Genomic DNA, 14,511 nt, shown 5'->3' with positions numbered 1-14,511 from the left:
GTTCCAACGACTCGGCAATTTCTTGATGACTATTGAATTTATGGATCTCATGTTGATTCATATTATTTGTGTATAAGAAAACCAACTGCACTTATTTCCTACTTGTGTACATTGATGATGTAATTGTCATAGGAAATAATTCATTACTGGCGTAATCTATTATAAAGAAATTATCAAAGGAATCTACAATGAGAGATTTAGATGCTTTGCATTATTTCCTAGTATCAAGGTCACTGAGCATCAAAATGGACTGCTTTTGGCAATCTGTCAGCGGCCATTCAAATATAGATATCGAGGGAATTTATGGAAAACCCTATGGTGAAAGCTACTACCTTTCTCGAGTTTCGAGAGACTGAAGACGGGTGAATCCAAGTTAGGGTTGAGACTAATTGAATCAAAATCACTTTTTCAGAATTAATTCAGATTTAATTGTGAGGAAAAATTAACTTTAAGGGGTAAAATGGCCGTTTTAACAAGTTCACAGACCAAATTGCCATAATTTTCCAAACTTTTTAGCCCTCAAAGCCAATCGGCTCTGCGTACAACTGATTGACTGAGCATAGTGCCGATTGGCTATTTTTTACAATTTGACATTGTTTTACATGTATTTTGACATTTAAACGCCTAAAAATATAAAAATACAAAAATAAGTGTCACGACCACCTAATATTTGCAATAATCTAAGGTATTAAGTAATGTAGGAATTTTTTTAATTTGCAACTAAACTAGAGCTTTTAAGACTGTGAGAGTATGCTTAAGTTCTTGAGAAATTTATTAATTTGCCATAAATCTTAATGGATTTAGATTAATGGATTCGATCACGAGAGTAAATGATGAATTGATCTAGATATGGTGGCTATAGCTGGAGATAGTATATTTACTAGTTTATGGTGAAAGTTTTTCAAGAAAAGTGAATTAAGTTATGGGAATCAATTGAATTGAATTAATAATGAGTGGAAGCTTATCTCTGGAAGCTTTTATATATATTGATTATTTTTCTTCATTGAATTGCTTTAATTAAAGTTTTGCTTATTTATTTCTTGCTTAAGAATTCTTAGAATCAAATCAAGTCAATTTCTAATTTAGTTAGTATAAAGTTATAACAAATTTTAGTGCTAAATTTGATAATTCCTCTTGGGATGATAATCTAAACTCATAATCCTATATTACTTGGTGACCCTGTACATTTATAGAAAAATCACCATACTTATCCTCTACAACATACTTCTAGTCCTCAAGGTAATCATAATAGCTCAGATTCAACTCCCTCACCAAATTTAAATAATTTAAGTCACATAGCTTCACTTGAAAATTATAATCCAATCCTAACTATAAATCCTGAACACCTTGAATTATATGATGAATCTCAAACCTTTCAAGTTTTGCCTATTGGTTGGTTGTTAATATTCTATGTCATTCTCTGGCATGAATTTCTTTCTTTCTGAATTGAAGTGGAATTTGCTGCCTTGTATCAGATACTGTAGGATGTTGGGAATTTGTTGGTGTAATAATAGCTAGAGCACGTTTGCAGTTCAGTGAAGCGTTATGTAATGCATTAAAACTGAAGCGAAAATTTTAAAATCCAATTGTACTCTCCAGATGTGAAGGCCACTGTTTTAAACTATTTGCGCAAATTAGTTTTATAACAGAATTACTGTTAGTTTTGTCGGAATTAAATTTTAATGAAAAATTCTTCAAAGATTGTTTATTTGCGTGCTACCAATTAACTGTTTCTATTGAACGAGATGACAGCCTTGTCCTCAGAGCCTGTCATGGAAATAATAGTCAGCCCTAACTGCACAAGTTTTGCTTAGCAAGCCGTGGCGATAAGGCTATTTAGCAGAAGTAGAATTGCATGAAAGCAAGCTGTTTTCGGTTACAAATTTGATTGCACAAAGTGCATTCAAATGAAGGCTAATAGCTGCATCTCTGCTTACAGATTGCCAGAGATATCTCTCTATTAGGAACTTTAATGCAGCTAGTATTTTGAGCATTTAACCATTCTCCGGATGTGCTGACATGGGATTTAGCTTGCTGGGGCAAGTTGAAATAATTTTTCTGCTTGTTCTGGGAAGAATGTGATGAACAGATATGCACCTGTGCATCAATGAAGGAGAAGAATCATTTGAAGAGTTGAACCACATAATTACGCAGGGTTCACTAGCATATCATATGCTTAAGGACTCACAGATTAGTACGGTTCCAAGTACAGCTGATATCTTGCCTTGGACTGTGACCAAACCACCTTTTCCAGCATTTTGTAACTCACTAGAACCTTCAGAATCAAAAGTTCCTGCAGAAATGAAACCATCCTTTTATTTTTCTTTTGGTATACTGTTGCCGATATAAAAAATTGTGTCAGAAGGGGGTTTCACTGTAACCTGGTTTTACAGACTGAAGCCCTGATGTTATGCATGCCACATTTTGGAAACCAGCTTGCTCTAACTTGTTGGCTGCCGCTGTAGACCTGATATTGGAAAAGGCAACAATTTTGATGTCAAATGGTTTCCAGGCGAAACAGAAACTATTTCCTGCAAGACGCCAGGGTTATGGAAGTAAAACCATTATAATCAGAACTGTAAGATCACAGATAGGATGTAGCGACTAGTGTAAGTCACAATGGTAGAAAAAAGATGACCTCAAAGAAATAGAATCTATTCCGTAATCATTGATCATTGCACATTAATCTATGTTCTATTACATACTAATCTAGGTATTGGAAATTCACACTTAAAAACCTTATACAGCTAAAACCCACAACAAAAATCTAGATATCATAGAAGAAGCAAGAACATAAGTTCTACTTAGGCATATCACAGCCACAGGTATTCAGAATCTCAGTCCGCATGCTAACACATAAAACATAAAATTTCCATGCATTAGCTGTTTATCTATTTTCATGAATATTTGCACTAAAAGATGTGCATCAAAGATACCAATGTTTGGAAATTTATTTGTACATTTATCAGAACATACTATCAGTAGCTGATACTGACCTTAACCCTTCCTGGCAAACAAGCAACAATTTGCTGTCGGGTGAAAACTGGTTCTTTACAGATTCCACAAATTCAGGATTGGGTTTAGTAAATGCCAATCCGAAGAACAAACCCGAAAAATTGTTGTGAACGGTCCTTTTTATGATTGTGCCTGCATAAGAATGGTTCCATAAAAATAAAAGCACAGGTTGCAGAAAATTTATAGATAAAATGGTGTTGACTTTACCCAAGTCATTGTCTTTGTTCTCAATAAATAGAGGCACATGATAACACGATTTTATATGAGCTCTATCATATTGAGTTCTGTCCCGCACATCGAGTATCTCATATCCCTCAGCTGCTACAAGTTTCTTTGCTTCTTCTCCACTGACATAATTTACTTCAGCTCTAATCCCAAACTCTCTGCTATTACTTAGTTTCCTTGGGATGTCTCTTGCACGATGAGTCCCGTATTCCAACCAACATGTCTGGAACTTGCTGAAAGCACACCCTTTAATGCCTTATTCCCATTTTCATAATTATGTAATTTCAGTTTTGTAGATGTTGAATGCAAAATCTTTGTCATGTAATCTAAATCTATTACCAAAATTGATGAGATGGCCCTATCGAAACAATCCCATTATTTGGGGAAATAGCTGGATTCCATATAAGTTGAGAACCAGAAAACAAGAATGATAAAACTCAAACCTTATATTTTAATGAATATTCATGATCGGATTCTTAAGAAAGAAAAAGAAAATATGTGTTTGATAGGGGTAGGATTAAGGAGAAAGATAGAATGTCGTGTTCCTTAAAAAACCAATTGAGAGCTCTCATAGTTCTATGCTGCACGGACAAGAAACATATCTACTTGTTGCTTAAAGAATACAAGCATGGTAACCATAATAAAAAGGCTCACCTGTTGAGTCAAAACATTTCTTGAAAAATGAACCATATTAAAGAAACCATACTAAAAGGAAATCAAGGAGAAGCCATAGATTTGCAGAGCAGAAACATGATTAAAAATTAAGAGGAAAGATAGAGAGGGTATATATTAGTATTACCTTCTGGAAGAGACAGTTAAACAAGAAGTAGCAATCCCAGCCATCAAAGCAGTTCTAGGACGCTCTCCTGTCTTGATAGAGTATCACTTTCATTTATATAAATGGACCATGAAATTTGTAAGGAGCAATGGGTTGCTGCCATGTGGCATTTCTTCAATCCTACAGCTACAAGCTCTCGTGTTAAAAATAGAGCTGCTATTGTAGCTATTATTATTATTAGTATTTTTTAAAAGAAGAAGATCTGCTTTTACCTTCTTTTTTTTCACAAGTCATGTCGTGTCATGACTGTAATTTAAAATTTTTAGAGCCAAATACATATTTTAAGACCTTGACTTTTACTCTTTTATCAGTTGCACATCTAAACTTGCACCTTAACCTATCATGCACCTCAAATTTGTATTTCTGTAACATTTAAATACCTTTTATCCTTTTCAGCAAATGCTTATAGGACACGCGCAATGATGTGGAGAAGAAGAGTGCCATGTTGAAACGTTTATTGCTATGTTGACACCAACATCCAAACGGCACCGTCGCATTTCACCCCAAATCTAACATATTTTTTCCTATTCATAATTACCAAACCTTAAGTTATCAAATCCCTAAAATTATCACTACTTGTCTTTCTTATTTTTTATCTAATTATGAAATCCTAAATCTAGAAGAAATTGGAGAAGAGAATCAATCAAAGTTTTATTTGTCTTTCTCATTTGTTGTTTTAATATTTTAATAAAACTTTTTTTTTTAGAAATGTAAAGCTATTCTTTATAGAAAAAGCAATAAACAAATGGTTCTATAGTCCCATAATTTTGTAACTAGGATTTTTGTTTCTTTTGTATATAGGTTGATTGAGGACCTTAGTGACATTAAGATGGCATCATGGTGGTAAAATTGTAAATGCACCAAAACCAAGTTATGTTGGAGGAAAAGTAAAAGAGATTCCGTGTGTGGATATAGATTTGCTTTCTATGTGCGAGTTTTGTGGGTATATGCTAAAGATTTTGGGTATTTGGATGTGGCAGCTGTATACTATAAGGGTGAATTATCAAATAACCAATTTAAGTTATTATGGAATGATAATGAAGTTTTAGAGTTCTTTCAAAGGCTAAGTGGGGGTGAGGTGCTATATTTATTTATTACTCATAACATAGATGAACCACAATGCATTAAAACTAGAAAAGAGCAAAATACTGATACAGAGGACATAAAAACAGGAGAAGATGTCATTGTAGAGAGTGGTAGCAGTTCTGAAGATGAGAATATAGATGAAAATAAAGTCAGAGAAGGAGAAAGTTACAAATCCAAATCATATGCAGAAGGTGTAGAGAGTGGAGAAGAGAATAATGTTAGATGTCATGATTTGGGAGATAGTGATGCTAATGAAGATGTGCAACAAGCTAGAGTAAGACTGAGAAGATACAAGAAGAGTGGACCATGTCCTGTTGTACATAAAGAAAATGTTGATGAAATTCCTATTGGTGAGATATGGGATGATGAAGGGTATGAGTATAATGAATTTGGAACGAGCAAGTATGCTGGAAAGGTTGGAGGAGATGAACATTACATCGACAGTTTTGATCCAGAAAGTATAAAAGAAGAGGTAAGTGATGAAGAAGCTACTGTAAGGAAACAAAGCACTAAAGTGTATTATAATCCAAGCATAGTTAGGCCAATATAGGAGCTAGGTATGATATTTGAGAATGCTGTGCAATTTAGAAAAGCACTAGCAAAATATGTAGTCATTAAGGGGGCGTCACTAGAATTAAGGCCCAATGAAAATCACAGAGTGAGAACCAAATGTGAAAAACCATGTTGTTATTGGCTATTGTTTGGAGGAATACAAAATAATAAAATAATTTTATGATCAAGACATACAATTCAAGACATAAGTATACAAGGACAAACAAGAATAGGCTTTGTACTTCTACATATATTGCAAATCATTTTGATAAAAGAATTGTATCACATCCTGGAATCAGAATTAGAGAAAATACAAGAGGTGGTGAGGCAAGAGCTGAAGGTTAAAGTAGGATTAACATTTTGTAGAAGGGTTAAGCTGAAAGTCTTAAGGAAAACAATGAGAGATTATAGGGTTGAATATGCAAAGATGCATGATTATGTGAATGAGATTCTTAGATCTAATCCAGATAGTACATGTTTTGTGAAGGAACAGAAGCCTAATTCTGGTAAAGGAAATCCAAGGTTCAATAAGTTTTATATTTGCTTCCATGCATTGAAACATGGTTGGAAAGATGGTTGTAAACCCATCATTGAATTTGATGGCTGTTTTTTGAAGAGTGTGTGTAAAGGACAACTCTTGATTGCAGTTGGAAGGGATGGAAACAATCAAATATTTCCATTAGCTTGGGCGGTGGTTGACAATGAGACTAAGAGGTTTTAGAAGTGGTCCATTGTTGTTTTGAAACTTGATTTAGGTATTGAAACTGGAGCTGGACTAACAGTTATTAGTGATATGCAAAAGATATGTGAACTTTATTATTCAATAATTTTATTTGTTTTAATTATATCCTTATACATTTATTTATTCATGTTTAATTGAGGGTGCATCTGCCCAGGAATGTGTGGTGGTGTTACATATATGGTCAATATCGTGAAAGAAATGGATAGGCAATGAGAGGAGAAAAAAGTTTTAGGAATGTGCCAAAGCATCATCTGAGGTTTTGTTTAAAAGAAAGCTTGATGAATTGAGTAAGTTAGGTAATGGTATACTGGAAGATTTATTGTATTATAACAAAATCGCCCCATCTATCCTCATGAGGAGAAGTTTGGTTTCAAACTCCGGTTTGAACAAGAGAAGTACGCCATGCTAATGCGCATTAGATGATCCACATTTCAGGGTCAAGCACTGATGAGCACATTGAACTATCCATATGGTGAGAAGGCACAATGACGCCGTGAGAGGCGCAATACGGCTATGCTAAAAGTGAGAGAGACCCAATCCCTCTCTTTCCTTTTTTCATCCCTGGTGAAAAGTGTATTTTAGGAATGATTCTTGTTGTGGTGCAGTTGAGAATAACATGATAGAAACTTTTAATTCATGGATTCTAATTTCTAGGTTCAAATCAATTGTATCTATGTTGGAAGATATTAGGATCAAATGCATGAATAAAATCTCACAAATGAGACAATTTGTAGAGAATTGGATCACTAATATATCACCAATGGCTTTATCTAGATTAGAGAAAAATAAAGAGAATGCAATGAACTGTGTGGTTATATGGAATGGGGAGTATGGATTTGAAGTGAATGAATGAGATTTTGATCATACTGTTAATTTGGAAAAACAAACTTGTACTTTTAGGTCATGGGACTTGAAAGGCATCCCATATGCACATGGTATATATGCATCGTCTTCAGAAGATTGTGTCTCTAAGTGGTATTCAAAAGAGACTTATCTCAAGCAATATGGTCACTTCTACAGCCAATGAGAGGAATGAGTTTGTGGGATGAGACTGGAAAACCTCCATTAGATCCACTTGAAGTGACTGCAATGCTAGACAAGCCAAAAAAAGATAGGAATAAAGCAAGAAATGAACCTAAGAAAATTGAAAAACTTGGAAGAGCTGGAGTACAAATGACATGTTCAACGTGTAGTCCAAAAGGGCATAATAAAAGAGGATGTAAAGCAATTGGAATTCAAATAAGTTTTATGATTAATTGTGTTTAGATTTTTCATTCTCATTAATTAACTGATTTCAGTGTGTTTATTTGTTTAAAATAGTCTGCTGCTAATATTGCCAGTACTTCAAAAGCTACTGAAAAACCCACAAATGTTGCCTATCCTGCTATGTCATTTAATACAACATTCTCACAGGTAAATTTCTTAAATATAATTTCTTAAACTCAAATATTTGGATTGATTTTTGTTGTGATGTTAAGATTAATTTGTGTGTTATTTAATTTTAGAACACAAATGTACTACCAACCCAAGCAAGTGTTTCTGCTATCATGCTAGCTACACATGCTATGCTATGCACACCTGCACCCAGCAGATTAGTGCTTGGGAATATATTTATTAATACAAGAGGAAGAAGTACCTATAAAACTGTTGGACCAATAGGTGAGGAAAGTTCATAAGTATTGCAACCAACTGCTATAGGTGGAGGAAAAGGAAGGGGGAGAGGTGAAGGAAGAAGTACTATTAAAGCTACTCTAATGATTCAACGAACACCAAAGAGACATAAATTTTCAAGCTATGGAATGTACATCAATGAAAGAATAAGTGTTGCAGTGGAGAATTTTGGGTTACCAACTGCAAGAGTTGTCCACACACCAAGTACAATATTAAAGTTATCTACTTTCATAAGAGTTATTGGTTTCAAACCTCATGATTTGAAATGGAAAGAGAAAAATGTTGCAACTTTCAGGCAACTTCAGCAAGATGCAGTGACAAGGAGATTCAGTAATAAAGCAACTAAAGTAACTGGTGCTATTTCACAAGCAAGCACATCTGCAAAAAGCAAGAACACTACTCTTGCCACTTAGAATGCAGTAGAACCTACACTTTTTTGTCCTTAACACAGCAGAAGTGACTTCACTTTTCTTTTTTTTTTTTTTGCTTGCAGAACTTTTGCTGCAATTTATGGCTTATTTTGTAGTATTGTTATATTATTATGTTTGCCAATTAGCTATGGCAAGTATTGTTATGTCATTTTATTTATTTTGTACTGTAAACTGCGGCAAGTGTATTTTACTATCTTGTGAATGAATGATATGATAATTCAACTTAAATTTACAAATGACAGTTGTTGTGAACTAGTGACTACAAATAATGTGAATTGTAAATTGTATACACAGTCAATATATATGACAGTTTACCAAGAAAAACATATCAGCAACAAAAGTCAATTTCATTGCATTCTATTTTCTTTACATTTAATTTCAATTTGCTAAATTAGAAGCACTTAAACAATTCTTACTACCACTGGCACTAATAGCACCAATAAACTGCTTTAATGCTAAATGGCCCTCATTTACCATACATAACCAACTAATAACCTGAACAAAAAATAGAAAATTCATCCATAATAGTGCCTTCTTAAATTATTCATCATCCTTTGTCTTTTCATATCAAATGCTCTCACTCTCCGAAGCAACCTCAAGTTGATATCTTGCACATGGTCGTTCATAGGAGAATCAAGCCACAGAAAAAATCTACAAGCACCTACTTCATGAAATTCAAAAAAAGAAATCAAAATGAATCAAGAAAATCACTATCAAATTAAAACAATTTCACTTACCCTAAAATGATTGCAACCAAAGAAACGACAACCTGGATTCCAATCTGTCAAAAATTGCTATTTCTCCACAATGATAAATGGGATTGACGAAATCATTAGGGTTCATCTCCATATTACCTTGATTTCAACAGATTTAGACACAAAGATAGGTTTAGTTATGTGGCAGATTAAGAATAGTTAAAGATTAAGATTTGGGATTGTGCATAAAAAATAAAGAAGAAGAGAGATAGAGATTGAATAGAAAACTTGTTTAAATAGTAAGAAATTTAGGATTTCAGATTCCTATTTTGAACAAAATAGTCGTTAGTTAGAGTCCCACACAATATGATATTCAGTCTAAACGCATCTCCTCACATTTGTATTCACGTAAGGATCTGACTAGGACAAAAGGTGTTTAAATATTATAGAGATACAAAGTTGAGGTGCTTGATAGGTTAAGGTGTAAGTTTAGGTGTGCAACACACCAAAATAATGAAAGTTCATATGACAAAATATGCATTTGGCCTTTTCTTTAACTAAAGTTCTTAAATTTGTATTTCTATCTTTTAATGTATATTTTTTAGCAATAAAAAGAAATTGTAATTAAGAAGTATTAAAAATGAAAATTATAAAAGTGTGGAGCCTCTTATCAAATTAGTTTCGAAACAGAAAGCAGAAAACGGATTTTTGTTTTCATGTTTTCTAATTCCTAAATTGTTTTTCTTATTTGTCTTTTTCTATATATACAAAAGCATGGTTAGAAAATTTTTGTAGAAGAGAAAAATGTTACAATAATTTGAATGTAGACAGGAAAAGACTTCTGAATGAATTACATTATTAAAACCCAAGACTGAGTTAATCAAGTATTTTTGTACAGACAAAACAAATCTTCTTTTCTTTTTCTTATATAGTGTTTGCATTACTAAAATGTCTGTGAATTTAAATGAGTGGAAGTTGTGTGCAGCGTGCATGTGTATATGGACTTCCCAGTTATTGCATTGCATCAAATGATAATATGCATCTCCTAACTGCTGAGCTAATACTTCTTTACAAATCAACTTAAACAGAAGCTTTTGGCTCAATGCAGAAGTCCTTTGAATAAGGAAATCATGTTAGTCATTAACACCAAGCTTTTGACTAATGAGGTCAAATTTTACAGAACCAGAAGTTGAAGCACCACTTCTGATTCCCCAATTCCCCTGTTGATTCCAGTCTCTCTCGTTTATCAAGTTGCTTACAGAGGAAAAAAAAAAGTTGTGCTGTATGATATTCACATGTGTCTTTGGAAAACTGTAACAAGATGCTTCAGCTAATATGTCAAACATACCTAATCAATAATTGATCTACGGCATCCGTGATTTACGAGGTTTATGCATACAGTTGCAACCTCAGATATCAGAAGTTTGTAGGGTTCCCCCTCTCATTACATTTATATCAATCCCCACAGCTATAACCAACTAATCATGACCACATAAACTCGGCACTTGGTTTTAAGACGCAGCTTAAAAAGACCTGCAGACATTCGTATTGCTCCAAACAGAATCATCATTGATTAGACAGATAATATCAAAATTCAAAGAATCCAGGTATCGTTACATTCTCCAGAAACTCTCCACTAGAAACCATTTGCTTCAAACAAGAAATCTAAATTTTTTATAATTTTGATCAATAAGTTTGCACAATGTACCCCCCTTGTTACGTTCAAACTTGACCATTATTTTCTTTCCGGTCTCCTTCCAGTTCAGTTTGTCACAAAATAACCGTCTCAAAATGAAAAAAATTAAACATCTAACAGATCTTCTGAACAAAAGGGACAAGTTCGTTTATTTCTGACACTGAGAAGTGAACTGTTAGACAGGAGATCTTAGAGTGTGATTACATCTCCAAAACAAACATACAGGTGATTCAGGAAACAGCAGGCTCTTCTTCCATCAATTAACTTGCCAACATCTCCTTTCTTTTACCAACAGTATCAATATTTCAACCCTCAACAGTGGATCTTTTTTTGGTGGTGTAGGGGTAGTACTCCTTGCCATTGTCTATTCTTGTGGTCTGACCTCCAGCATCAATAAGTGCAGAAGTGACTGCTAGTGCAGCTCCAGCAGACATAGCTGTTGAAATGCTCCTTCCTGCAAAATGAGCAGCGTCATTTAAATTAACAACCATAACAAATGAAGAAGCCATAAAAGAGAGAAAAAGGAAAGAGAACTAACATAGGAGAGATTTTAGGATATTACATCAATTGTCTACTGGTCAACTTTACACTTAAAAGCACAAAAGAAGTTGATATTTTAGAGGACAAACACCATATAGATTATGAAGTCCACTTAAAAAAGCCACTGAAGTTGGAATAAGGTGTTATCAGAGATCACAAACAATATCTAGATGCTTAAGAAATTGTCTTCCCAGGGCTACATCCTTTCACTAGCATTCCACTCTTCTCCATATATGTTCATCAGCAAAAGAACATGCCTTTTCAGATCCATAGATACCATGGTTAGCATAGAAACATGATTTAACATTCTGGAATTTGAAGGGAAAATAGCATTCAGAACCAAGTGCTTAACATATAGCTTCATTGCAATACAAAGGGGTTTACTTAAATTAACATGGTTCTGGGAATATGTAAATATAATCCTCCTCCTTCCCCTATTTCTCAATCAAAAAGCAAGCAAGGAACATTAAATCCCAATGTATTTAATGCTTTCCCAAGATATATGCTGTGTCATACTTGTAAGGAGACAGGTTCTGACCACAGATTTACAGGGTAACTTTTGTCTCTGTATTGTGATAAATTAGCAAACAAAAGTGTCAATAATTTTGAAAGAGGTGAACTATATCTGGTGTGGAATAAAACCCTGAAGTGAGTGCCTTATTGATGGTAAGACTGATATATAGCAAACAAGATAAACATCACTGGAAACTGGAGATAAGATATTGATAGTTGTAAGACATTAATATAACCAACAAGAGCATCAGTAAGAACTAAGATATAGGAAATTGTTTATGTAATCAATAGATCCTTCCCTATTCTCCTTTAAGATATCCCAAGAGAGCATTATATAGAGAGGAAAAGACAAAGAAAGAGATGAGAGACTTAGGACTTTAATCCTTTAAGGACGTAAACACCATCAATTACATTATAATACAATTAACAAGTAAAGGTTTTGAAGAATTGCCTATTAATGCTAGAACTTGGCATTCTGTACGAAACAGGCATAGCCTAATTGATATCTCTAAGAAATCTTAGGTCAGGATCATGGGTTTTTACATCGGGACATATGTTCAATACTAATTCTTCCACATCCGAAGACCAAAAAAAGAGAGCTTTGTATTTTAGTGTGAACCAATTGCTTTTTAACTAACTGCCTCTGTTAGAAAGTTTGCCTTCCTTCTCATTTGATTTTCATAAATCCAAACTGTCACTAGATTTGATTCTGGAAATATCTCTGATATATAGATATTGTCAATTGTAGCAATAAACCCCAAAATTAGCCCAGAATAAAAAGAAAAGTGGGCATCAAAGGCTTACAGAAGTACATATTTTCTGCGGATCACAGAAGTTAGTAATCTTTCAGCAAAATGAAATGAGAAAACCTCACAAACATGTAGGCACTGATAACACAGATCTATGAGTTTAAAAGTAAGAGTTAGTCCATTCCAGTTATCAGTACTCATCATAACATAGCATGCCATAACTACAAGGATACTCATTATGTTTGTGGTCTAATATCTAACAGCTGCCCACTTTTAACAAGACAGAGATATAGTCCAGAAAGCTGGAAAGTTATCAAATCCTCTATGCCTTTGTGTATTAATCAAGCTTTAGGCATAAGCTTTTCATACACTGAATATACTGCATCTAGTCTTCACCTTAATCTTTGGTGTATGTATAAGCAATTGCAGAAGGCTAAAGCATATAATTCATGAGCGCTTCAGTTAAAATAACAGTAAGACTTTCAAGAAAGCTAGCATTTTTTAAAGGATAATCATGTTTAAGAATATAGCTGTCTATCCCATCAATACAGTACACTGTGCAACGAAATAACTGAAATCCACATTTTTTAAATAAATTATAAGTAATAAAAAGGATGCACCCACGTGACAGAGATCCTCACCTTTGAAGCCTATAACGGAAGCCCCAGCGACAAAGCCACCAACAGTACCATTGACAAAATCCCTTTTCATCCTAAAGTGCTGAACCAGTTGCTCAACACCAATATAAACTCCTCCAATGGCAGCAAAAGTCAACCCATAATTACCCATCATCTTGACAGTCCTTATTAGGCCAGGAAGTGCAACATGTTTCTCAACACGAGGCACATCATGCCAAGTGGCAACAATAGTTCCCCAGAGAGTTCCAGCAGCTAAACCCATAGTAGCACCTTTGATTGTTTTCATTGTGGGAGTATCATTGTCCTCCAAATACCTTAATTCTGACGGATCCATACTGGTCTTTTATTAACTCGTTATCACTGACAATAAAACCAAGAAACGAAAACAAAGTCAGAATTCATACTCACACACATTGCTCCTCAGTTGACACAATTGCCAATATCATCTAAAAAGTACATAAAGCAACCTTATGTAATACCCACGAACTGAATATTATTAAATCTCCAGAAATTTACAATACTGATGATTACAAAAAACAGGGAACACATCCCGAATAAAGGTAAGAATATTGGAATAGATTCGATTTTGAGCTAACCCTAGATTATAAATCTTTTTAAAGAGAAAGCATGATCGTATAAAATGAAGATTAAGGATTGAAATTGATCAAAGAAAATGCATAATCGAGGGCAATGAGGAGTCAGTTACCTCTGAATTTGAGTACGTCCTGAGAAGGCTGAGCGAGTGAGGAAGAAAGAGAGAGAGAGGGACTGAAAGAGCTCACCGAGAGATGAAAGATTTTGGGAAGCTCATTTTCATCTACTTGTTACAGGCTAAAGTGTCAATCTGCCCCATGAACTTAATTCAATAGCAGTTAGCTCAGATTTTAACATTTGGAGCAACCAGAAAAAGGCAACTTATGCCCTGCACCCCGGTCCACCATGCAGTGTGGGCCGGAGGCAGGGAAAAGGCAATTTATGCCTCCCACTTTAGGTGTTTTAGATTTTTTTTTTTTAATATGAAATTATTACAAAGTAAATTATAAAAATTGATATTATATAAAATTTAAAATTATATATATTAATATGTTTGTAAAAAATTAATTATTTATGTGTTATATGA

At 34.1% G+C, this 14,511-nt stretch overlaps 2 protein-coding genes and 1 long non-coding RNA gene across 4 annotated transcripts; all 3 read right to left on the bottom strand.

Annotated features, from left to right (window-relative positions):
• Positions 1-1,821: 1,821 nt before the first annotated feature.
• Positions 1,822-4,196, bottom strand: LOC8268290 (rhodanese-like domain-containing protein 9, chloroplastic). Of its 2 annotated transcripts, none has more exons than XM_002532290.3 (6): positions 4,040-4,196; positions 3,223-3,473; positions 2,997-3,147; positions 2,382-2,467; positions 2,189-2,293; positions 1,822-2,097 (listed from the first exon to the last, which is right to left on the bottom strand). In XM_002532290.3, exons 1-6 carry the CDS (start codon positions 4,081-4,083, stop codon positions 2,027-2,029), a joined length of 708 nt encoding a protein of 235 aa, XP_002532336.1. In that variant the 5' UTR covers positions 4,084-4,196; the 3' UTR covers positions 1,822-2,026. The 2 variants fall into 2 exon arrangements, with proteins under 2 accessions (XP_002532336.1, XP_048235974.1); XM_048380017.1 differs by lacking the exon at positions 4,040-4,196 and adding an exon at positions 3,895-3,999 and having other exon boundaries at positions 3,223-3,463.
• A 4,692-nt stretch (positions 4,197-8,888) lies between these two features.
• Positions 8,889-9,718, bottom strand: LOC125368673. Its single transcript, XR_007214427.1, has 2 exons — positions 9,298-9,718; positions 8,889-9,221 (listed from the first exon to the last, which is right to left on the bottom strand). It is a non-coding gene; the product is annotated as an uncharacterized LOC125368673 (long non-coding RNA).
• A 1,183-nt stretch (positions 9,719-10,901) lies between these two features.
• Positions 10,902-14,257, bottom strand: LOC8277448 (outer envelope pore protein 16-3, chloroplastic/mitochondrial). The gene is made up of 3 exons (XM_002532293.3): positions 14,098-14,257; positions 13,395-13,751; positions 10,902-11,405 (listed from the first exon to the last, which is right to left on the bottom strand). The coding sequence occupies exons 2-3, from the start codon at positions 13,723-13,725 to the stop codon at positions 11,257-11,259; spliced, it is 480 nt and encodes a 159-aa protein (XP_002532339.2). The 5' UTR covers positions 13,726-13,751; positions 14,098-14,257; the 3' UTR covers positions 10,902-11,256.
• Between the last annotated feature and the right edge of the window lie 254 nt (positions 14,258-14,511).

This window comes from Ricinus communis, chromosome 10 (genome assembly GCF_019578655.1).
Source record: "Ricinus communis isolate WT05 ecotype wild-type chromosome 10, ASM1957865v1, whole genome shotgun sequence".
In the NCBI taxonomy this organism is placed as follows: Eukaryota; Viridiplantae; Streptophyta; class Magnoliopsida; order Malpighiales; family Euphorbiaceae; genus Ricinus; species Ricinus communis.
Note: the sequence above shows the minus strand (reverse complement) of the source record. Positions and strands in the feature narration are given on the sequence as shown.

Bases quoted from the DNA above. Each gene is read 5' to 3' on its own strand.
- LOC8268290 (XM_002532290.3), bottom strand. From the start codon at position 4,083: ATGGCTGGGATTGCTACTTCTTGTTTAACTGTCTCTTCCAGAAG. The intron at 3,474-4,039 runs GTAATACTAATA...GTGTGCTTTCAG, and splicing joins TTAACTGTCTCTTCCAGAAG to CAAGTTCCAGACATGTTGGT. The intron at 2,098-2,188 runs GTGAGTCCTTAA...ATTGATGCACAG, and splicing joins ACTTGGAACCGTACTAATCT to GTGCATATCTGTTCATCACA.
- LOC8277448 (XM_002532293.3), bottom strand. From the start codon at position 13,725: ATGGATCCGTCAGAATTAAGGTATTTGGAGGACAATGATACTCCCACA. The intron at 11,406-13,394 runs GTGAGGATCTCT...CTCATTTTGCAG, and splicing joins TTCCGTTATAGGCTTCAAAG to GAAGGAGCATTTCAACAGCT.